Source organism: Pygocentrus nattereri, chromosome 17 (genome assembly GCF_015220715.1).
Source record: "Pygocentrus nattereri isolate fPygNat1 chromosome 17, fPygNat1.pri, whole genome shotgun sequence".
Lineage (NCBI taxonomy): Eukaryota > Metazoa > Chordata > Actinopteri > Characiformes > Serrasalmidae > Pygocentrus > Pygocentrus nattereri.
Window position 1 is genome coordinate 632501 of NC_051227.1, and position 24878 is coordinate 657378.

The window sequence follows — 24878 nt, forward strand, 5'->3', positions numbered from 1 at the left end:
CCCTTGGAGTGTTGCAGCTAAAATTCCCTCACACAGAAATGTTAGCATTACCTCTAATTTCCACTTCAAGATCATTCTCTAAGCGAGAATTGGTCAATCTAAATTGACATTTAGAGGCATTTCCCAAAAGGCTTTGTAGTGTGACTCTCCACACTGGATGGCAGGGACAGCATTCAGAGTGGAAATGAAGAAAACCCTTAACACTTCTGGGAGCACTGACTTGACCTTGATTTATTCATATCCAATACCAATATCCAAATGGCCAAGCTGAGACTATCGCACACATTTAGCACTGCAGATATGAAGTGGCACATTTTCCACTTCTACCTGTCTATGCTGTGCATATTTGGACTGCTGTGGTAGCTTCTGAAAATGGTCCGTTTATGTCCACCTCCACAACGGTGGCATAAATAGATCGCAGTGCACTAATACAGCTTTTACAAAGGATGAGAAATGGGTCAGCCTTATTATAGACAACACTGATCCATTAACATTCTCCTAAATTGACTCTGATACTGATGCCTGAGATCAGCTTTTATGGCATGCCTGCTGCTGTGATTAGTTTAAGTCTAGCTGATGATTTAGAACCTGCCGCTCAGCATAGACGGGGATTAAACGGCCTGAACTACAACCCCCAGAATTCCCTGTGGGGCATATATGATAGAGCCATCAGTCACACCAATCAAATCTGCAAATAAACAACCACATGACCTGACCTCTGACCAATCACAGAGTAGCAGATAAATAAACAGTCGACCTGCCCACTTGAGTTCGCTCTCAGACACGCTCTCATTAAGGCATTAACGCACACAAACAGGGGGTGAGAGAGAGAGAGAGAGAGAGAGAGAGAGAGAGAGAGAGAAGGGATGTGGGAGACATGAGGGACATGGGGGCGTTGATGGATGAGGGAAACTGTGTCACTGTCATCTACACCCCCCGATTTTTTGTCTCAAACAAACCCTTCAAACTCTCCCTCTCTGCTTCTCCTTCTCTCTCTCTCTCTCTCTCTCTCTCTCTCTCAATCACAGATGAAAAAAATCCAGAAGAAGGAGAATTCCCAGGACATAATCAGACCTCTTGACCAAACCCAGCAGCTTCCGTCTGATCAATCAAACCCTTCAGCACATGCGATCCATCATGATCACAACCCACAGTGGCCCCTCTCACACACAACACACACATCTACACAGTGCCTGGGAACACAACAGGCCGTTCCATTCCACACCATATCCCTATCATCGTCCACTTTTGTTACACTTTTGCTCAGAAATCATCTGCCGTCTCTCCACATCAGAAACTGAAATAAATAGCAATGAACGCACCTCTATTTTGCTTTTAGTAATTGCCTTATAATACACTGTCCCATAATACTCGCCACACTGTAGTGCTTAACACAGTCCCATAGTACATAACACCCCAAACCCCATAATACTTAACTGTACTCTATTATATTATCCAAGACACTGTCTCCATGATACCATAACATACCCAACACACTGCACCATAACACCAAACACACTGTTCCAATATCTACTTTGACTTTCGTGGACCACCCAAACAATCCCAGGATCAAAAAAGGATGCACTTTTATACTTTCACTCAATTCCATATACTTTATTTTATATGTTAAATAACACCTTTACTGCTCTTCTGCGCTTAATTTTGGGCACCCAAAATTTTCGAAGTGAAATTAAGCTCACGCATCCTCTACAGAGAACAAACTCAAATGCAGAACTGCTTTATATTTGCTGAGTTTTTTTGCTGGGGAAAAACTGAAGCCTAAAGTGTGGCGTGTGCACACCCTGTCATATTTTATACTTCATGTTCTATTTTTTCCAGTACGATAAACTCAGCAAATAAATCAAATAATACCATGTGTTAGTGTTTTCTCTATGATCATGAAACGAACTGTGTCATTTTATGGGAGTATTCAAACTTTTGAATTTTGTCTATCTGTGTCATTCACATTTAGTTCTCATTTAGTATTAGATTTCATCCTGTTCTGTTGCCAACAGCTCCTGGCCTGCTCTGCTGTTGCTGGTGCCTCTGTTCCTCTTTTGAGCTTATCATTTTATGTTCGACTAGAAAACCAGTGTTAAGCAAACTTTAATTCCTATGCCTATACATGCTGGATGTACACAGAGGTTTGAAGCTACGTAACTTCTGCTAGAGTCATTCCTAAGGATAGCTTAAGGCTGCTCTACACACACACACACACACACACACACACACCTAGGGGCAGTTTAGCATGTCCAATTGGCCTGACTGCATGTCTTAGGACTGTGGAAGGAAACTGGAGTACCCAGAGGAAACCCACGCAGACACGGGGAGAACATGCAAACTCCTCACTGAAAGGACTCTGGTCGCCCGGCTGTGGAATCAAACCCAGGCCCTTCTTGCTGCGAGGCGACAGCGCTGCCTCAAGGCTGCTCCAGTCACCTCTATTATTAGGCTTTGTGCAGGCTGTGAAGCAATTAGAGGGTGAATATAGGTGTTTCAGTCGATGCTGACTACTGTTTTATTTCTAAATGAACAAAAGAACAAACCATGTCTAGTGCAACGGCTTAAATTCACCACCTTTGACAGTATGCCTTGAGTTTCGCAAGGAAGGTCCTCTAGTGACTAGCACACGGTTTTCTTCCCTGCTAAGTTTATAGATATAAAACAGACATTAAAGACGTTTGCTTGATTCAGTACATTTATGAGCATGAGCCATTCATTAATTCTCACATTGTTTTTATCATGCCCTTTCTGGCTGATTTGCTGGGAAAAAAATATGAATTCATGTGGTATTGTATCATCTAGGCTTCCAGGATCCATAACACAGCGTTTGGCACACGGTCTTATCCAGAGTGACTTACAATTTTTTATTTTTTATTTTTTTAACACAGGTAGGCAAAGGTAGCATCAGGAGTCTTGCCCAAGGACTCTTACTGCTATAGCATGAAGTGTTTGCCCAGGCAGGCCTCGGACCCCCGTTTGTAACATGGGAGGCAGTGGTCAAAATATTGAATATTCTTACTTATAATACACATTGCCTTATAATACCTAATACACTATCCCATAATACTCACCACACTGCCATATAGTACTTAACGCACTATATCATAATACCTAATACACTGTCTCCATGAAACACAATGATCCATAGTGCTTAACGCAGTCCCATACCACAGAACACCCCAAACCCCATAATACTTAACTGTACTCTATTATATTATCCAAGACACTGTCTCCATTACTGTCTACCATAACACCAGACACACTGTCCCGCAGTACGTTACAACCTGTTACACAATATCTAACAAACGTCTCAGAATACGTAACATAATGTCCTATAACTGTCTTACCAAGTCACCGGCTTAAACAGAAAGCGCATCCACACAGGTCTGGTTGGCATGTACAGGTCTGGGAAATATATTTTATTGATATAGAACAGTTGCACCACATGGAGGTTTTAGAAACTTCAACAAGGTTCTTTACACTCACACATCACACTTACACACCATATTTACAAAATCGTTTCCTTAAAGAAAACACAGCTGAAAGACTGTTAAAGACTGATCTTCTAAGGCGATCCAAGACAGAACAGGCTTTATTTTTGAGAGCGTCCATCACAAACGGTCTCTCAGTATCTGAACCCACACTGTGAGTGTGGCTATGTGGTGCTTTGTCAGTACCGCATATCCCCAATATGTTCTGAGGACATTTGGATGAAGAAAATGTCTATTTTCTAAAAATCTAATATTTACTTATCAAGGGCAAGACTAGAGTTGGGTTAGGTGGGTGTAAGGCAGCGGCATTTACATACAACCATACAGAAGCGGGCAGAAATACTCCACAGACAGAAGTGCAAACGTGTGTGTGTGTGAGAGTGTGTGTGCGCGAGTGGAGCGACGGGGAGCACTTTTCACACGCGCGTCGCTCGCGCGGAATGGCACATTGTTGCAGTTCCTCCACCCCCCCACTTTTCTTTTTCTTTCCCCCTTGTTTGCCCGCTCTCACCGTGAAGCGAGTCATATCAGAGTCACGGCGATGGACGCGGCGCGCAAACTGATGAAACCATCAAAGAGCCGCTTAAACATGTGCAGCTTTTCAAACTTAATCATCGTCAGCTCTGCCATCACACACTTAGGCCTTCAATGCCGTAAAATAAAGAGAATAAGAGAAAACCATTAAGAGGCCTGATAGGGTACCAAACTGGATCTGTGTGAAATCAATGCTGGGCATACACACTTAGGATGAAAGAGAGAGAGAGAGAGAGGAGAAAGGGAGACTCGGGCAAAATGAGGGAGGCAACAATAAGAGTTTTTACTGCTATTAAGCGATCTCGCATCATAAAAACATTGTTATTAATCTCCCAGCTTCTCCCAGACAAGGCTGCCTGTTGTCTGCCATATAATCAGATTAAAGTCAGTTTGCCCTGCTTGAGTGATGAACTGCACGCAGGGTGGAATGGGGCAGCAAGTCTGTTCCAAAATAATTATGATAACAAACCTATTAGCCAAAAACCATATAAGCAAAGGCCATTCATTTAATTGCGGACTAATGCTCTTGCAAGGCTACTTTGGGAAATAACGCTGGTAGTAAACTAGGTACATTCAGTCAGTTCGGGGTACAGAAGCACAATTTGGACACTTTTGTACTTTTCTGACCATTTTCAAATTCTACCCCAACATATTTCTGAGGATAAGAATCTACTTTTCCTCAATTCAATTACCGTCATTAACATTCACTTCTTAAGTCATTGTTAAAAATAAGATCCATAAGTGGTCACTGGCTTGGATGACGGTTCTAGGACAAACTTTTGGTATAGAACCTTATGTGGTGGTTCTTTTAAAATTTAGGGCTCTTCACACACACATCTCATCTAAGGAACCACCCTCGAAAGGTTCTTGAGGGAACCAAAAGTGGTTCACCTACAGCATCACTCCAAATTTTTTCCGATCTTTATTAAAAATGAAAATAAACGTTGCTAAATGGGTCTTGGCTTGTGCCTGGAAATTTATTTGAGTAGAACCATAACATTGTGTGGAACGTCTTGAAACTTTAAAAATGTTCCTCACACTCAAAAATTTCCTTTATAAAAATATTTAAAGCAACTCTTTTTGGCGCCTTTATTTTTAAGAGGTTAGGGCACCTAGAACACAGAGTTTTTGACCTGATACATTTTTACTTCTACTCAGTTTTTTTTTTTTTTTGGTATTTTCTCTTATTTCTACCTGAGTCAATACTGAAGTAAGCAGATTTTTATTTAAGTGTGGTTTTAGGCTCCTCTGCCCACAGCATATTTAGATTCTTTAGGTCTGTGTCGATGCATGTGGGATAAAGTTGCATTTCACTGCAGTTTTAGGATAAATTAAGAAGATTCCGGTTTCACATCCTTTTCTGAGTGTACTGTGAAAACATTCAATACCCAAGTAATACTGACCAACAGCATGGTTCATTAAAATAAACCGTACTGAGGGCTCCCAAGGAGACCCTGGCTCTGGCTGGCATGAAATACTGATTTTTAAGGGGCTAAAACTTTCTATAACTAATAATAATGACAAGTATAGTTTTAAATTCATATTTAATTTTAGTTTTATATTTAATAAGCGTACTTAATAGTGCTTTACTCACTGACTCTCAGCTGTCATGATTAGACTGAAATGGCAGAAACTCAGTCTTAAATTTAAATACTGTAGCATACTGTGTGACTCACATTGGGTTCCCCAGTGGCACAAATATCTAGGTTAGGGTATTTTTATCAGCACCGATTTTGTCAGTGGGTTTTCAATATCGGCTGATATTACTGGCCAAGCGATAAACTGGTCAGATGCCAGCTCTTTAAATTTAAACTTTGTTTTGTTCTGTAGTCAGGAGAATATGAGTCTGGAGGCCAGTGATACCATCCAAAAGTGCCCTAAAATCTGTTTTTATAGCAGTTTTAAGTGTGGCTGGTTTCCTGGAACATTTTGTCTGTTTGACTTGTTCATAAAAAACAAAATGTTATGATACATATAGTATATCATGAAAATCGCAAGCACTGTGATGTTATATTTTTGTCACAGCGCCCATCCACAGTGGGACGCCTAGGTGAGTTTGTGATGATGGTGCAGTTGAGCTTTTAAGTGTAAAATTAATTAAAATTAATTAGTAGAGATGCTGAGTCGCTTTATGGCTTCTAGGTTTAAAATGTCCAACACTGCTGGCCAAATCCACAGAACATGCCCTGGATCTCAAGCACACACACACACACACACACACACACGTTTTATTACCTTCCTGCCACTCTACCATCTCATAACATGGTGCATGCACTCAGACTGATGTGCGGTGAGGCCACATGGACAGGGTGTGTTTCCCCCCTTCGCCTTTTCTTCTCTCCAAGCGAACCTACAGACGAGGTCCCGTTATGAGAACTCTGGGAATTTAAATATTCACTGTTGACATTGTGCAGGGGCACAGCCAGAGCCAAGCCAGAACATTCTCTCCTCTTCACTCAATAGGCCCGACAAAAAATCTCCCCCTTACATCTTGGGTAAATAATAATCTTCAGCCTAAATACTCCCCAAATTACCCCACTGATCTTCAGATTGTAAGTAATGATGTGGAGGTTTTGGAGCGGGAGAGGGTGGAGAGTGGTCATTTTTTTTTTTTTTTTTTACTCTCACTTGCTCTGGGGTTTTATTTTTAGCCCCACAATGACCGGGCTCTGGACTTCCAAATGGCCATGTTCTTTCTCTCTCTCACACATGCACACCAGACCAATTTGTAAGACAACTGCAGTAAATGCATCTCTTCACTTTTTCACCCCGTGTGGGACGCAGCCTGGCGGAGTGATTTGCTGCTGTTTGCTGGAGCAAAGTGACCGCAAACAAATCCCTCCTTCTGCAGCTCGCTGTACCAAAAGTCATCATTCACTCCTATTATTTGCACCCCCCCCCCAACCCCCCCCACCACACGTTCAATAATTTAGCTTAGGTGCAATGAGCCGTTGGCTTTCTGGCCTGTGATTAGTCTGCAGGAGTTTGGCCTCGTATTTCTTTTCACGTTATAATGGCATTACGGTGCCGTGATTGGCTATAAAAATCTCCCCAAATTTTTGCTGTACTCTATCTTGCACACGGACCTCCAACATTAAAATCTGTCCATTTAAATAGGGCACATTAACCTCCAGCATTAAAATCTATGTACTTAAATACTGCACACAGAGCATTAAACCGTTCAACCAGCATTAAAAATGTGTTGATATATTATTTCAAGTTCACACAACTATTTTACACCTGAACATCAGATCGAACCCCCTTTTCTTCACTTGCATAAACACAGCAAACACAAAGCTGGGCGACTGACGTTAGTATGAACCTGTGTGTGCGCAACAGTGTGTGCATGCATGCGTGTAACATATATATATATATATATAGTGTTTGTGCGTCAATGTGAATAAATTGTGTGTGTGTGTGTGTGTGTGTGTGTGCTTACAAATGTGTGCACGCGTGTTTCAATGTTAATATATAGGTGTGTGTGTTCTTGACAAGTTGCTGGTGTGCACACAAACACAATAGCAGGGCAGTGGGGCTCGAAGAGCTCTGTAGTGAGCGGATGACCTCAGCAGTCTCTGTGCCAATGGGGCTCCTGACCACAGCACTGTCCATGGGGAAGGAAACTATAATTCATAACAGCAGAAATTACCCTCAACTCTCTCTCTCTCTCTCTCTCTCTCTCTCTCTCTCTCTCTCTTTCCTCAGAACCTCTGTCTTCACTGACATTCTCTAGCCCCAAAAACACAAATAGTACATTTACACCAAATCAGCATTGAGCGCTCATGTTCCTCCAGTAAATGCATGCATTTTATAGAAAATGGGCCGTTTTAAAAGACTGACTCACACGGACTGTTTAAAGCATGTAATGAGTGTGGGGAAAGCCCGGAGTAACAGTTTGCATGTCCAACCACAAAGAACTAGGATGCGCATTGAAACTGGCGTTTAAGCTCCACTAAAAATAGGGGACGTGGACACAGAAAATGTGGCTTTATTTACTCCAATTTCCATGGAGCATAATGAGAGTTTATTGGAATAAAAAAAACACACAGCAAAGGGAAAACGACCCAAATCAGCTCAGCTCGCGACAGGGGAGCGAGAGCAAACGAGCAATAACACACAGAGAGAGAGAGAGAGAGAGAGAGAGAGAGAGAGAGAGAGAGAGAGAGACAGAGAGAAAGAAACTTATCAGTGACTACTTGATGTTCAGATTGTGCGTTTGAGGTGCGTGCAGGCAAAAGCGCGCGCGCAAAAGCGTGCACGCCTCAGGCGACCCTTAATGAAAACGATAAGGTTACGTTTGTGCGCGTAAAAAATGAATTAAGAATAGAATTAAAAACACAAACAAACACGCAGAAAAGCAGAGGAATAAACACCGTGCAAAAAAATCTGAAAAATAAATAGGAGGAAAAAATATTAAAGAATAAAAAAGAGAAAATTAGAAGAATAAACACGCAGAATAAAAAAAAAATAATAATAAAAAAAAAACACTATAAATAAATAAACACGCACGAGTGAAGACGGGAAGACCTAGCAAATAAACAAACAAACAAATAAAGAAACAAGCAAGCAAATAAATAAATAAATAAATAAATAAATAACTCCGGGCATTTTTTTCCGAGCAGAACAAATGCGCGTAACCCGACCTGGTCACTTGTTGCACGATCAGTTTTTCCCTCGCGGCTGCCGTAAAAGCCGTCTCGCTTATCGGCCCCGTTATCTCTCTACCTGCTCGCGGCTTTTTAAAAGCGCGCTCCACTCGCTCGCGCGTCCCGCCTGCCTGCATGCCTTTCCGCGAGCTGCCCGCTCGCGTGAGTAGCAGGCAGGAAAGCAGAGCGAGCGCGAGCTGTTCCTTTTTTCTCCCCCTACCGCGCGACTCTCAACTTTTTCCCCGCACGGCGCGCGCACAACTTTTGCCACTTGGAGGAGAGCATGGAGCGGCGGCGGCTCGTCCACGCGCGCGCGCGCGCACACACTCGCTCGCGAAAAAGAGTGTTCTGTTTTTTGCAGAAGCACCTACCCGTGGTCAGCTTCCTCGCCCTGCTCTTGGACCTCATGATGCCCGTCGTGTGTCGGCGCGCGTGCGGGGTTCTGCTCGAGCCTCGCTTTCACTCTTTTTTCCCCCTTTCTTTTTTTTTTACTTTCTTTCCTTCTATCTTTTTGTTTTCCCTCTCTCTCTCTCTCTCCCTCTCTCTCTCTCTCTCTTCCTTTTCTCCCCACTTTTTTCTTCCCTCTCCGATTCTCAATCCGGCCGCGCTATCTCTTTCAGCATTGTCACTTCGGACACCTTTCGCACATGCGCAGAGGGTGCCGACCCACGCGCGAGCGAGCGAGCGAGCTAGCCCCTCCGCCGCCCCACACCGCCACCCACCCCCCGCACCACCACCACCACCACCACCACCCAAAAAAAAAACCCTGAAAAAAGTTTTGAACAGATTTATCACGCGCTGTTAGCGAGCTTTGAGGCGATCTCACGCGCCTCTGGACGGTTTTGAGCGCGGCCCCGCGCGCACACCACACCGGACGGACGCGTTAATTAGAAAGAAGCGGAGCGCGCGCGGCTCGACATTAATCATCGCTAAGGCCAAAGCGGTTCCGTTAAACGCTTTCCTCACGCGCCTTAATTGAGATTTCACTATCGTTATGAACGTGAAGGAACGGCTGAAGAACCCCCCCCCCCCCCACTCTCTCTCTCTCACACACACACACACACACACTCACACGCGCGCGCGTGGGCAGCCAGAACCGAGAGCTTTGACTTTTCTTTTCTAAGCGGTGATGATTATGAGAGCGCGTGTAGTGAAGCTCGATAAACGGCCGCTCTCCCTCTCCGCTAACAGGAAGACTGGAAACGGGTTTTACTATTTTCTCCATTAATAACTCATTAATAATCGGGCTAATAACGTTTAATGATCGAGGATGCGTTTCATCGTCAGGGCTCAAATAGAAGGTTCTGTGTCTGTGTGTGTGTGTGTGTGTGTGAGTGTGTGTGAGTGTGTGTGTGAGTGTGTGTGTGTGAGTGTGTGTGTGAGTGTGTGTGAGTGTGTGTGTGTGTGTGTGTGTGTGTGTGAGTGTGTGTGAGTGTGTGTGTGTGAGTGTGTGTGTGAGTGTGTGAGTGTGTGTGTGTGTGTGTGAGTGTGTGTGTGAGTGTGTGTGAGTGTGTGAGTGTGTGTGTGAGTGTGTGTGTGAGTGTTTGTGAGTGTGTGTGTGTGAGTGTGTGTGAGTGTGTGTGTGTGTGTGTGAGTGTGTGTGTGAGTGTGTGTGAGTGTGTGAGTGTGTGTGTGTGAGTGTGTGTGTGTGAGTGTGTGTGAGTGTGTGTGTGTGAGTGTGTGTGAGTGTGTGAGTGTGTGTGTGTGAGTGTGTGTGTGAGAGTGTGTGTGAGTGTGAGTGTGTGTGTGAGTGTGTGTGTGTGAGTGTGTGTGTGAGTGTGTGTGTGTGTGAGTGTGTGTGTGAGTGTGTGTGAGTGTGTGAGTGTGTGTGTGTGAGTGTGTGTGTGTGAGTGTGTGTGAGTGTGTGAGTGTGTGTGTGTGAGTGTGTGTGAGTGTGTGTGTGTGAGTGTGTGTGTGAGTGTGTGTGAGTGTGTGAGTGTGTGTGTGTGAGTGTGTGTGTGTGAGTGTGTGTGAGTGTGAGAGTGTGTGTGTGTGAGTGTGTGTGTGTGTGAGTGTGAGTGTGTGTGTGAGTGTGTGTGTGTGTGTGTGTGTGTGTGTGTGTGTGTGAGTGTGTGTGAGTGTGTGTGTGTGTGTGAGTGTGTGTGTGTTCACTTTTACTGAACTTTTTGTTTTTGGGCATCTCGTTTGTAACTCTCAGCGGATTAAGTGCGGATTTCAGCGGGAATTCACTCTCAGAAGTCGCCGTATGTCCGCTGACGTCGTTCATCATCAAAGCGCGTCAGCGCTCCTTCAGAGCGCCTCGCGGTTCAATGCGGCGTTGGCGTCATTAGTTTGGTGACTGCAGATATTTGTATTGTTGTCGTGGCGACTCCTCGCGGGTCATTAAGTTAATTGCTCGTTAATTAGACGCGCGTGACATCATGCTGACCTCGCCCATGAACCTTTTAAAAGGTCGCGCGCTCCCCGCGCGCAGTATCGATTCTGAAAGATGTGGGAGGGAAAAAATGGACCCAATGAAACTGACGACTTCATGCATGAATAAAAACTGGGCGCCCGCTCTCCCCCCCCCCCCCCCCCCCAACTCTCTCTCTCTCTCTCTCTCTCTCTCTCTCTCTCTACTCTCACTCTCCCTCTCTCTTCCTCTCCATCTCTCTCTCTCTCTCTTCCTCTCCCCCCCCTCTCTCTCCATCTCTCTCCCTCTCCCCCCTCTCTCTCTCTATACTCTCTCTCTCTCTCTCTCTCTCTCTCTCTCTCTCCCTCTCTCTCTCTCTCTCTCTCTCCCTCTCCCTCTCTCTCTCTACTCTCTCTCTCTCTCTACTCTCTCTCTCTCTCCCTCTCCCCCCCTCTCTCACTCTCTACTCTCTCTCTCTCTCTCTCTCTCTCCCTCTCCCTCCCCTCTCTCTCCCTCTCCCCCCCTCTCTCTCTCTACTCTCACTCTCTCCCTCTCTCTCTCACTCTCTCTCTCTCCCTCTCCCTCTCCATCTCTCTCTCTACTCTCACTCTCTCCCTCTCTCTCTCTCTCCCTCTCCCTCTCCATCTCTCTCTCTCTCTCTCTACTCTCACTCTCTCTCTCCCTCTCTCTCCCTCTCCATCTCCCTCTCCATCTCTATCTCTATCTCTCCCTCTCTCTCTCCATCTCTGCAGAGTGATTTTCTACTCCTCCATAATCATTTTGACGCGATTAAATCTCTTTAATATTTCTCAGCAGTTTCGCGCCTGCGTGTCTGATTCGTGCTCTGTTCGCGTTAACTGGTTAAACGTCATATAGAGCTGAACGATTTTGGAAGAATATCGAATCGCGCTTTTTCTGGTCAATCGCGACTGTTCTCTAAATATTGAGGTAGGATGGGCCGTTCTTGGGCTAAGAAGACCAGCGTGTACTTTGTCTGGCTTGAGGCTTGAAGGCTTGAAGGCTTCGCCCGGAGCGCCAGCCTGCCAGTTATTAGTGGTTGTGACGTCACAGCACATGGACGCCTGGCTGCTTCTGATTAGTCGAGTTCATCTAGAAACGGTTCACAAGGCCCGCGCTGTAAGATTACAATGAAACGTCACAGCCGATTTAAAAAAGAGTCAGAGACAGAGAGTCAGAGAGAGACAGAGAGAGAGTCAGAGAGAGACAGAGACAGAGACGGAGAGAGAGAGAGAGACAGAGAGAGAGAGGGAGAGACAGAGAGAGAGACAGAGAGAGAGAGACAGAGACAGAGGGAGACAGAGAGAGTCAGAGACAGAGAGAGAGAGAGAGAGAGAGACAGAGAGAGAGAGAGAGAGGGAGAGACAGAGAGAGAGAGACAGAGACAGAGGGAGACAGAGAGAGTCAGAGACAGAGAGAGAGAGAGAGACAGAGAGAGAGAGAGAGAGGGAGAGAGAGAGAGAGAGAGAGGGAGAGAGAGGGAGAGAGAGAGAGAGAGAGGGAGAGAGAGAGAGAGAGAGAGGACAGAGAGAGAGAGAGACAGAGAGAGAGAGAGAGAGAGAGGGAGAGAGAGAGAGAGAGAGGGAGAGAGAGGGAGAGAGAGAGAGAGAGAGAGAGAGAGAGAGAGAGAAGGAGAGAGAGAGAGAGAGAGAGAGGACAGAGAGAGAGAGAGACAGAGAGAGAGACAGAGAGAGAGAGAGGACAGAGAGAGAGAGAGAGAGGACAGAGAGAGAGAGAGAGAGAGAGAGAGAGAGACAGAGACGGACAGAGAGAGAGAGACAGAGAGACAGACGGAAACCGCTCTCAGTCACTGGCCGCAGTAACTGACCGCCACTGCCGCCGTACTTACTCTCTACAACACGCGCGCGCGCGGTTTATTAGGGCTGCGGAGGAGGCAGAAGAGCCCGCGCGTGCAGCGGCTTCTCTCCCCGGGAGCGCTGCTAGACGGCGTGCTGGTCCCGGGCGTCGGAGAGAGGAGCCCGCGCGGTGTAACTCGCCTCATTCCAGCTGGAGCTGAACTGTAACGCGCCGCGCCTGCGCGCCTGCGGTCTCTCTGGCGGCCGAAGGGTTAAAATAAAGCCGTCATTTGTAAGGTCGGGCCGCTCGCGCCGGGGCTGAAAGTGAAAAGGGTGCCGCGGGCAGCAGGAAATTACCGCGCGCGCCCGCGCGCCCTCTGCGCCAGGTAATCAATCAAATGATCAACGGCTAGATTTATCAGCGCTGCAGCCTGCGAGCCTGACCCCGCCCCAAAGCGGGACACGCAGAGGAGTAAAAGAGGGAAAAACAGCGAAAACTATTAGATTATTATTCCATATTAATGAATGAAAATATTAGATTATTATTCCATATTAATGAATGAAAAATTAGATGATTATTCCATAATAAGGAATGAAAATATTAGATTATTATTTAATATTAATGAATAAAAATATTAGATTATTATTCAATATTAAGGAATGAAAATATTAGATTATTATTTAACATTAATGAATGAAAATATTAGATTATTATTCCATATTAAGGAATGATATTATTCGATTATTATTCAATATTAATGAATGAAAATATCAGATATTAAATATTTCAAAATGTCCCGTCGGATTAACAAATGAGAAGCAGCGAATGTAACAAACCTACAAAATAAACTGAGCAAAATAATGACATTAAAAATAATAATAATTATAATAATAAAAAACAGATCATAGTACGCTATATATACACACACACACCTTCATGTGTGATTTTAATATTAATATTAATATATATTAATATAATTACGATAACGATAAATGTATATAATTTATATTCATTTTTAAATCATTTTATATAATGTGAATTCTTTTATATATATAATACTTATTTTATACTATTATTATTTTAGTTTTACCTTATTAATATTATTATTCTTTTGTTCTTCTTGCTGTTAATAATAAAGCGTAAATTTATAATAATACTAATAATATTAATAACAACAATAATACTACTAATACTACTAATACTGATAACCCTGTCCACTGCAGCGCCACTTCATCCGCGGCGAAAACCCGAGAGCAGAAAGTAACGGAGCGGCGCGAGCAGCGAACTGAGAGGAGGAGAAAGAGGGGAAGGAGGAGGAGGAGGAGGCGCGCGAGCGAGCGAGCAGACCCGCCGTGCCCCGCCGAGCTTTTCCGCCTCAGACCGGCCGAACCTGAGCGGCACCAACACGTCCCGCAAAACTTCCCCAGCTTCAGCTCCCTGTCAGCGCGCGCGCGGCTCAGCCCGAGCTCACCAGCCGCCGCTCCTGCCAGTCCAGAGCTGCAGCCAAGCCAGGCCCGCTCGGCCCGCGCGGCCCGCTCTCTGCGGCGAGCCCCCAGCCCAACACCAACGGCGCGGGCGAATTAAGGGAGGCCGGCCTCAATAAACCCCCTCAATAAAGTCACCTCGGGGTTTTAGCGCTTCCTGAATTACCAGCTCCAGCCGCTCTCCTGGAAGCAGCCTCCTCCACAAGGGAAGGAAAGCCCCCAACAAACGACAAACTTCCGAGAATATAGAAACAACCAATAATAAACAGATCAACACAACAATCGGGCTCCGCGCGCGCGGAGTTACTGCGTTTCGATATTAATAAAGAGATAATAAAGAGCCAATAGAGGAGGACCGAGCGGGCAGCGGGTCTTAAACAGGGGGCTCGGCTTCAGGAAAACGCCGCTGTACAGCAACGACAGAGCACCTCCCTCAGTAAAACCGCCACAAGTTGCCCTACACGTGCCATCACGACTCCGGGCTAAACCCCCGTCATCCTCGCGCTGGCCGCGGCTCAGAGCGGCTCGCCTCAACTGCCTGCGAGGAAAGGCACTTTTAAGCGGCTTTGAACGCGACGCCTGGGAAATCACACGGGAGAAGAGAGTGTTTAGCCCGGTGTGCGGAGATTAACGACCCCGCTGCACAGTAATCATGGAGGTGCAGGCCGGTGGTCTCTCGCACGGCTGGTCCTGCATCTGAGCGGAAGCCCAGCGCTCTTATAAAGATGCTCCTCCAAGGGTTCTGTGCTAAAAACAACGGCTCTGTCTTGGACCCCCGAGTTCCGCAGAACTGTCCCTGCACGGCGCAATAGCTCTTCAGGTTGATGGAAATGGTTCTGAAGCTTTTGAAAAAAGGTTCCACCCAGCAGCAGACAGGTTCTGTTATTCTAACGTCAAGCTCGCGACACTTTCAAAAAGGTTCTCTACAGAACAGCACGCAGCACGTGTTCCATCGATCTGAAGAACAGCTCCATCACGCCAAGAACCACAATAGCATGCACACGTTCCCTCAGCGTTTGCGTTCCTACATAGAACCATTTTTACTAAAAGAACCATCTCTTTTAAAAACAGAGAACATTTGCGAAAAATGATTCTGCACAGCACCAAAAGCGGTTCTTCTACTGTTACAATGGAACACCTCTTTTTGGTGCTGTAGAGAACATTTTTCAAAAGGTTCCACATAGACATATTTGTTGATCTACACCTTATTTCACCTTTTTAATGGTTCTATACAGCACCATAAAGGGTTCTTCTATTGTTACAAGCCTGACACTCCTGTGACAACAGGAGAACCCATTTTGGTGCCATTTAGAACCATGTGCAGCATATTCCCCTTCTCTTAGGAAGCGTTTGACCTTGCAAAGAACCATTTAAGCATGAAGTGGTTCTACACAGAACCTCTGGATTTAAATAGAACCGTTCCTTTCATCCTCTTTTGTAAGAGTCTAGAGCAGAATCAGGGCTCAGTTAGGGCTGTGTGGGCTCAGCAGACCGGTGACTGACACACGCTGGACGAGCAGCGTAGAAATCAATCAAATAAACAAGCAAAAAAATAAACAAATAAATAAATAAACAAATAAATAAACAAACCGTCTTGGCGGGAAAAAACAGAAGTTTCCCCGAAAGACAGCCAGCAGCCGCGAAAGGAAATGGAAAGGTAACGGACTGCATGAGCCGGGGGTCACACTAAGCGACCCCTGTGAATGAGCAGAAGGAAACTCGACCTTTTAACACAGATGGTTCAAGTAAGCGGCGCTAGACGTGCACACAGAATGCTCCTCTGCGGCGCGAGCGACGCCTCTCTCTGTACAACTCTCCATCAAACGCCTCAGGCTTGGTGCGTCGCGAAGCGAGTCATTTCTGGTGCTTTACTGCCGCCTAGTGTCAGAACTGTGCCATTACAATGCAGGCCTCATTCATGATGATGATGATGATGATGATCATGATGATGGGCCTACACCAGGGGTGCTCAGTCCTGCTCCAAGAGATCTCCCACCATGGACAGCTCAGATCCAACACAGTTGAATCAGCTGTGGAGCTAAACCGCGGGGTGGTACAGGGTGGGCACCCCTGGTCTACACAGGTTGCTTTAGCTTACTCTGCTATGGAGGGCAAGGATTACTAGACCTGGATGAATCATGTCAGCTGTTGCAGCAGTGGGCTGCTCCAGGCTCCACTGACTGACAGGTATTTGAAGGGAAATTGTCCATTTGCAGGCACGCTTCCCAGCAAAGGACCGTCAGCTCAGCTTACGATGCGCTCTTCAGACAACCCCCGGCCGTATTTATGGGCCGCTCGCGCTCACTGGGCAGAGGGATTTCCATTCATCCCTATTGACTTTCCCATCGTCGTAGACTCCTGCACGACTAGACCTGACGACTAATCGATCTGGACACTCGATCAAAATGATTTGTTGTCGGCTTCCCGTAAGAGTGGACAGTGGGATGAGCGTCAGTTCCCGGCTGGGAAGCCATCACACACGGGTTAAACGCTGTGTCTGGATACTTTAAACGGCCTGATGGCAACAACTACATGCACAAATCAGCGAGGAAGCGGAATTTCGTAGACATTAATCGAGCTGCTGCTGCTGTAATCATTTAATACAATGGCTTATTAAAAAGTCACATTTTCGCCTTACTAAAACAGTTTCACCAGAGGTTCACGGATAGGGGAACTAAACCTGCACTGGGGGGTCTGGGTGCACGGTCCCCAAAGAGATGCACTTTAGAATGCACTTTAGGCCCAATCCCATTTCACCCCTGCAGGCCGGGTCGCCTATACAGAGCAGCAATGGAAGCCTGTTAATAGAGCATCTTTTATTTTTTTTTATTTAAGGGTTTAATAGTTTAGTAGGGCAAGATTTCAACCCCTACCCCCTGTAACTCAGCTCCAATGGGTTAGGGTGACACTCGAAAACAAGGGGTAGGGGTAAAAAGAAGAAATGGGACTGGGCCTTAGTTCATGATCTGTGTTAAAATGATTATTCGGTCATATTGGCACACAGCAGATCCGTCTCTGGCATCTGTATTGAGCACAGAGCCAGTATAACAAACACCATATCCATCCACTTACAACAGGCACAGATCGAGCAAAGGCACTGAAGCCAAGCCGCACTGTCTTCTCTCTCAGACAAGCGGCAGGGTTCTAGATATATTACTCAAATACACAGATTCTAGATCAGTTCAGCCTGATTTCTGATAATAAGAAATATGTTTAATAAGCTAGGTGACGGAATCTCTTGGTCATGGTGACACCTTTTTTTCTTCTTCAGTGAAATTATCTTTATCTTATACAACTCACTTTCTTCTGGATCAGTAACCTCCATCAGATCTGCTCCCTCAGCTCCGTCAGTCTCCAGCTTCTCTCTCCCTCTTCCTGTGTCCAGAAAGACATTCACTTTGTTAAACTCAGATAAGCAATCGGTTTATTTCGTTATTTTGTCTGAACTGGTAAAAGTCTTCTAACTTCTGACTGGCCTTCGACGGAGCTGCTGCCTCTTCATTTCCATCTACAGCTTAAGGAACTGAGGGATGTGCCAAGACTGACGTTTATTCACTGTAGACATCGTTATAAGACAAACAAAAGCACTGAAGAGGGAAATGAACGAGCTGTCAGGAGCGTTATATGCACCCCCCCTGGTCCCTCCCTCGCTCAGTCGCTGCGCAGGGAGGTTAAACCACACACTCCATGGGCTAAACTAGTCGGCCTGTTAGCGGGCGTTAGCCCTAGCCTGGCCTAAAACCCCAGCTTAACTAGGTTGGCTAGCTAGAGCTGACCTTAATTTGCCACAAATCCATATTGTAGGTGGATATTTTCACTCTAACACGGTTTCACTCCCTATATAACACATTCTGAAGGAGGTAAAATGTTTACTTTACTGAGCTTTTAGCCAAAACGCCTTGGTTGGATACTGATTACTTTGCAGTGCATAAACGGAGCCCCTCCCCCAGGTCTGATATGATTGGCTTACGACATATTGAAGTCTGATATGATTGGCTAAACGCTACGTTTGTCAATGCACCCGCGCGTAGCAGAGGGCGTCTCCCCGTGCCCGCGCCCTGCTGTTACTGTATGTTTTGAATGAGGATAAACCACAGATTGACTAGTTATGTACATTTACTTAGGAGGTGGGCGCTAAATAACATTTAGAGGAGGCTAAAGACCCCCTAAAACTGGCCTAGCAACGCCCATGAAGGCTTTATTCACAATTTCAATGTTGCAAAATGGGAACTGGGTGCATGTGGTACATGAGGTGGAATGAAATACTGTAAATCAAGGTCCCAGTTAACTCCCAAAAGTAACAATAAACAATTGAAGGTGCAAATAACAGCAGCATGAAACACAGCAGCATGAGTACAGGGTAGAAGGTGTACATCTTAATCCTGGTAATGTGTAAAGTGACATGTGTAGGGGTGATATAGTGGAGGGGTGATATAGTGGAGGGGTGATACAGTACAGCAGCAGAGATAAATAAGTGGACATGCAGTGCCATTGCAGTGACGTCTAATTAGAGTTTAAGAGTCTTACAGGGAAGAAGCTGTTCCTCAGTCTGGTTGTTTTACTCTTACACACGTGGACAAAATTGTTGGTACCCCTCGATTAATGAAAGAAAAACCCACAATAGTAACAAGAATAACTTTAATTTGACAAAAGTAATAATAAATAAAAATTCTATGAAAATGAACAAATGAAAGTCAGATATTGCTTTTCAAACATGCTTCAACAGAATTATTCAAAAAAATAAACTCATGAAACAGGCCTGGACAGAAATGATGGTACCCTTAATTTAATACTTTGTTGCACAACCTTTTGAGGCAATCACTGCAATCAAACGATTCCTGTATCTGTCAGTGAGACTTCTGCACCTCTCAGCAGGTATTTTGGCCCACTCCTCATGAGTGAACTGCTCCAGTTGTCTCAGGTTTGAAGGGTGCCTTTTCCAGATGGCATGTTTCAGCTCCTTCCAAAGATGCTCAATAGGATTTAGGTCAGGGCTCATAGAAGGCCACTTCAGAATAGTCCAGTGTTTTCCTCTTAGCCATTCTTGGGTGTTTTTAGATGTGTGTTTTGGGTCATTATCCTGTTGCAAGACCCATGACCTGCGACTGAGACCAAGCTTTCTGACAGTAGGCAGCACATTTCTCTCTAGAATTCCTTGATAGTCTTGAGATTTCATTGTACCCTGCACAGATTCAAGACACCCTGTGCCAGATGCAGCAAAGCAGCCCCAGAACATAACAGAGCCTCCTCCATGTTTCACAGTAGGGACAGTGTTCTTTTCTTGATATGCTTCATTTTCCCGTCTATGAACATAGAGCTGATGTGCCTTGCCAAAAAGTTCCATTTTTGTCTCATCTGTCCATAGGACATTCTCCCAGAAGCTTTGTGGCTTGCCAACATGTAGTTTGGCAAATTCCAGTCTGGCTTTTTTATGTTTTGTTTTCAAAAATGGTGTCCTCCTTGGTCGTCTCCCATTAAGTCCACTTTGGCTCAAACATTGACGGATGGTACGATCTGACACTCATGTTCCTTGAGCTTGAAGTTCACCTTTAATCTCTTTAGAAGTTGTTCTTGGCTCTTTTGTTACTATTCGTATTATCCGTCTTTTTGATTTGTCATCAATTTTCCTCCTGCGTCCACGTCCAGGGAGGTTGGCTACAGTCCCATGGATCTTAAATTTCTGAATAATATATGCAACTGTAGTCACAGGAACATCAAGCTGCTTGGAGATGGTCTTATAACCTTTACCTTTAACATGCTTGTCTATAATTTTCTTTCTAATGTCCTGAGACAACTCTTTCCTTTGCTTCCTCTGGTCCATATTGAGTGTGGTACACACCTTGTCACCAAACAGTACAGTGACTACCTGTAGCCCTATATATAGGCCCACTGACTGATTACAAGCTTGTAGACACCTGTGATGCTAATTAGTGAACACACCTTGATTTAACGTGTCCGTTTTGTCACATTTTTCAGGGGTACCATCATTTCTGTCCAGGCCTGTTTCATGAGTTTATTTTTTTGAATAATTCTGTTGAAGCATGTTTGAAAAGCAACATCTGACTTTCATTTGTTCATTTTCATAGAATTTTTATTTATTATTACTTTTGTCAAATTAAAGTTATTCTTGTTACTATTGTGGGTTTTTCTTTCATTAATCGAGGGGGTACCAACAATTTTGTCCACGTGTGTAATGCTCCACAACCTCCTAACTGAGGGGAGCGGGACAAAAAGTGTGTGTGCTGGATGGGTGGGGTCCTTCATGATGCCAGTGGCCCTTTTCCTGCATCTGGAGGTATAAATGTCCATGGTGGTGGGAAGGCTGACTCCAACAGTTCTCTGTGCAGCCTTCACCACCCTCTGCAGAGCTTTCCTTTCTGCCGCAGAGCAGCTTCCGTGCCCCACGGTGAATCTGGAGCACACAACACACTCCACCACACATCTGTAGAATGAGGAGAGTACTGAACTCCCGAGTCCAGCCTTCGGAGGAAGTAGAGGCGCTGATGTGCCTTCCTGATCAGGCTGGAAGTGTAATTACTCCAGGTGAGATTGTTACTTAGGTGTACCCCCAAGTACCTACAGCTGGAGACCACTTCCACTGCAGATCCTCCGATGTGTAGGGGGAGGGGAGGGATGGTGTTGCCCCTTCTGAAATCAACAATAATCTCCTTTGTTTTCACATTGATTTGTTTTCACTGCACCAACTCTCCAGGTGTTCCACCTCCTGCCTATAGCCAGACTACAACCACCACCGTGTCGTCCACAAACCTTACAGTATGACAACTTGGATGGATAGCTGAGCTGTCATATGTGAGCAGTGTAAACAGGAGGGGGCCCTGAGGGGAGCCGGTGCTGAGGGTGATGGTGGAGGAGGAGATGTTGTGGATGCTCACAGACTGTGGCCTGTTAGTCAGGAAGTCCAGGACCCAATTACAGAGAGAGGTGCTCAGTCCGAGTGTCTGGAGTTTGTAAGCCAGGGTCTGGGGAATCATGGTGTTAAAGGCCGATGTGAAATCCACAAAGAGCATCCGGACGTAAGAGTCCTTACTCTCCAGGTGGGTGAGGGCAGTGTGGACCACAGAGGAGATAGCATCCTCTGTGGATCGATTTTTCTGGTATGCGTACTGGTGTGGATCCCCAGTGACGTCAATGTTGACTTTGATGTGAGAGGAGTTAAAGATGTTTGTCAGCACCTCTGAGAGACAAGCATGCACCTACCAACTGTATATACCACAGTTGGTAGGTGCACAGCACTTCAGCACATGACCTGGAATGTTATCCAGGCCAGCAGCTTTGCGGAGTTAATCTTCTTAAGGATCCTCCTCACCTCAGTTTGGGTCACATTGAGGGGCTGTTCTTCAGGTGGCGGAGTGAGTCTGGTGCTGGGGGGTGTGTTTGGGTCCTCAAAGCGGGCATAGAACTTATTGAGAGCATTGAGCAGTGAGGGGTCCCTAGTGCATTGTGCATATCTGGTGGTGTAGTCTGTGATGCATTTGATGCCCTTCCACATGCTCCGTGGATCCTGGGAAGAAAAATGACCCTGGATCTTCTGAGCATATGCAGCTTTGGCCCTCTTTACGCCTGCTGTCAGCTCACATCTAGCTCTCCTGAGTTTCTGTGAATCGCCAGACCTGAAGGCAAGAACCCTGACTTTCAGCAGAGATCGGACCTCTGCATTCAGCCAGGGTTTCTGGTTCGGTTCTAACAATCATAAATTGTAATTTTCCATACCTGGTTGCAAATCTTTTGCGCTTAAACTTTTTATCTGTTTAATTTCATTCAAATCTACACGTCTGTCCAATGGCAATTTTTTAAAAGTAATAATCTACTGACACAGATATGATTCATCACATTTATTGTATGATATCATCCCTAACAGTAACAGCATTATCTGTCCATCAGGCAAGGCAAAAATTTGATCTAAATAAATGAAAGCACACAATCAGACTAAATGTGTATACATATCATTTTAGAAGAGTTTTGTGATAATATGCTATATATACTATAATATAATGTTAATAAGAGTCTTGAGAGAATTACCAGTACATGCTATGCAAATTGTACACCAGAGGAGGCCAACAAGCTACAGCATCCAGAATCAATATCAAGATGCAGACTACACAACAAAATTCAGTTCTATCAAAAAAAATAACAAAAAAGATGAAAAAGACAGAAACGAATTAGTTCGTATGACTGCAGTATGCACTGGCACCACCAGACTTGCCATTGGAACAACAGGAGACAACTCCCTATTTAGACACATGCACAAATGTTCCAAATCTAGAGTAGGTGGCCTTAAAACAATCTAAAGCTGTTCAAATCAGAAGGATATAGAGGTGTAGTGATGGTCAGGAACCCCACAGGACCACCACAGATTAGGTATTATTTGGATGGTTGATCATTTTTTAGTGTGTTGCACTGGTACAAGTGGATCAAACTCAGCAGTGGCTGGACAGACAGTAGCAGTTGTAGACACAGTGGTTTTTAAACACTGTCCACTCGATTTGACACTCCTGCCTTGTTGGTCCATCCTGTACATGTAAAGTTAGAGACAGTAGCTGCACAGTTTGTGTTGGTCATGCTCTAGTCCTTCATAAGGATGCTGCCCACAGGACATTGTTGGCTGGATATTTTTGGTTGGTGGAATATTCTCAGTCCTTCAGTGACACTGAGGTGTTTAAAAACTCTGGCAACACTGCTGTGTCTGATCCACTCGGTCCAGCACAACACACACCACCACCACATCAGTGCCATTGCGGTGCTGAGAGTGATCCGCCACCCAAATAATGCCTGTTATAATACCTAAATGGCTTCTGTGCCCAATAAGAATCATCCAGCACCCAGTCTGCAGTGAGGATCGCAACTCACCCTGGTGATCCAGCTACACTGTATCCCCACCAGTTCACCTACTGGAAGAAACATTTCCACTGCTGGCCATTGACCCAGCCTTATTTCTCTTGGACAATAAGGACACTTATGTTAGAATACTTATTGTCAATTTTGGCTCAGCACTAAACATGCTCACACCCATATACACACACCCATCCTCAACTGTGCATTATAAAGAGCATCCTGGCTTGTAGCATCACTGTCTGGTATGAAAACTGCTCCACCCAAAGCAGGAAGGCAATGAGGTGAGTAATGAAGACTGCCCAGTCTATTAGTGGTCAAGTTTTCCTGATATCAAGGACGTATTCACTGAACGCGGTATGAGGAAGTCCGCTCCCATGGATTGTTCATGCCCCTCCCATCTGGAGAAGACTTACGAAGCATCTTCGCCAAGTGGTTCCAGACTTATGAATGGCTGCTTTCCGCTGCCTGATTGCCCTTTCTGACTCGACTGCCCTACTGGACTAGTATCTACTGCACAACTGCACCAAGTCACTTTAAATGAAACATACACAACCGTTCAAAAGCTTGGAATCACTGTTTTCAATAATATAAAACCAATTTGGCTGCAGACAAGTGTATAAAATTATAACGTCTTGTGAAACTTTACATGTTTCAAATAAATAGTAGGACCCTAGTAAGCTCTAAATAAACATTTTAGATGTGTGCAGAATAATGAATAGAGCCACCGGAGATTGTAAAATATCTGAGAAGACTGTAGCATTGAGAATTATGTAATGTCTAGAATTCATCATTTACACTGGCTGGATGAGAAACTTTATCCTGAATGGTTCTGCCTGCCAGAGGTCAGACCTGTAGATCTTATGGTTTGTAGCTATTTCCCACCAAGTCCACAGACCGTGTTGCTGCATCCTGACCAAATGGCTAGCATGCAGCTCCTCAGCGTCAGCTCTCACATCTTTCTGAACCAGTTGTCTTCTATCATTGTCCTTTATCATAGCAGATAGTTGGAGTATTACCCTGCCTTGCTTGGCCAGGAGCCAGTTTTCCAACTAGCACACTATGACATAATCATGACGGCGTTTGGTCAACTGCATCATGTGCCTTAACGTCTTCTCTCCATTCTGACCTCAATTCCAGCCTGTGCAATCTTAGGATCACTAGATATTCTGTACTGAAGCACTTACTTTGCACGCATAGCCACAAACTCTTCAGTCAGGCCACTGGTGGCAAGTTGCAGCTTGTTCTTGCTTCCATACAGAGCGATGCTAGTCAGGCTTCGTTTCAGCCCTAGCCATCTGCAGAGGTGATCTGCCTCTCAAAACCCTTGACTGTGGGCAGAAGCACTGACCACAGAACTTTGGAGAGAATGCTATGCTGTTAAATGCAAGCTTTGAACTTGCCTGGCAGCCCTCATTTATCCACAGCCTTTAGCCATGTCTCCAGATCTTGATTTATGAGCTTAATTCGACACAGAATCTTTTAGGGAGCAATCAAAAATCTAACAAGCGTTTTAGAAGGTTTTGGGATCTGTATGCCTCCCAGGGAGAACCAAAATTTGTCAGTAACTGTATCTCTTTTTAGCACCAGAAGATTGGACTTTGCTTTCTTTAAAAACATCCTGAGCCCAAGTGATGAGTCTCTCCAAACCCATCTTGTGCCTGGAACTGATGCAGTTGTTACTATCAAGAAATTCTTGAAG

General features: G+C 45.1%; 1 protein-coding gene across 1 annotated transcript in view; it reads right to left on the reverse strand.

Annotated features, from left to right (window-relative positions):
* Nucleotides 1-9162, reverse strand: part of mecom (MDS1 and EVI1 complex locus) — a 257072-nt gene extending 247910 nt beyond the window's left edge. The window contains exon 1 of the mRNA XM_037546749.1: nucleotides 9046-9162. Within this exon, the coding sequence (XP_037402646.1) occupies nucleotides 9046-9082 (37 nt within the window). The 5' untranslated portion in view covers nucleotides 9083-9162. The remainder of the gene's footprint in view (nucleotides 1-9045) is intronic.
* Nucleotides 9163-24878: the final 15716 nt, after the last annotated feature.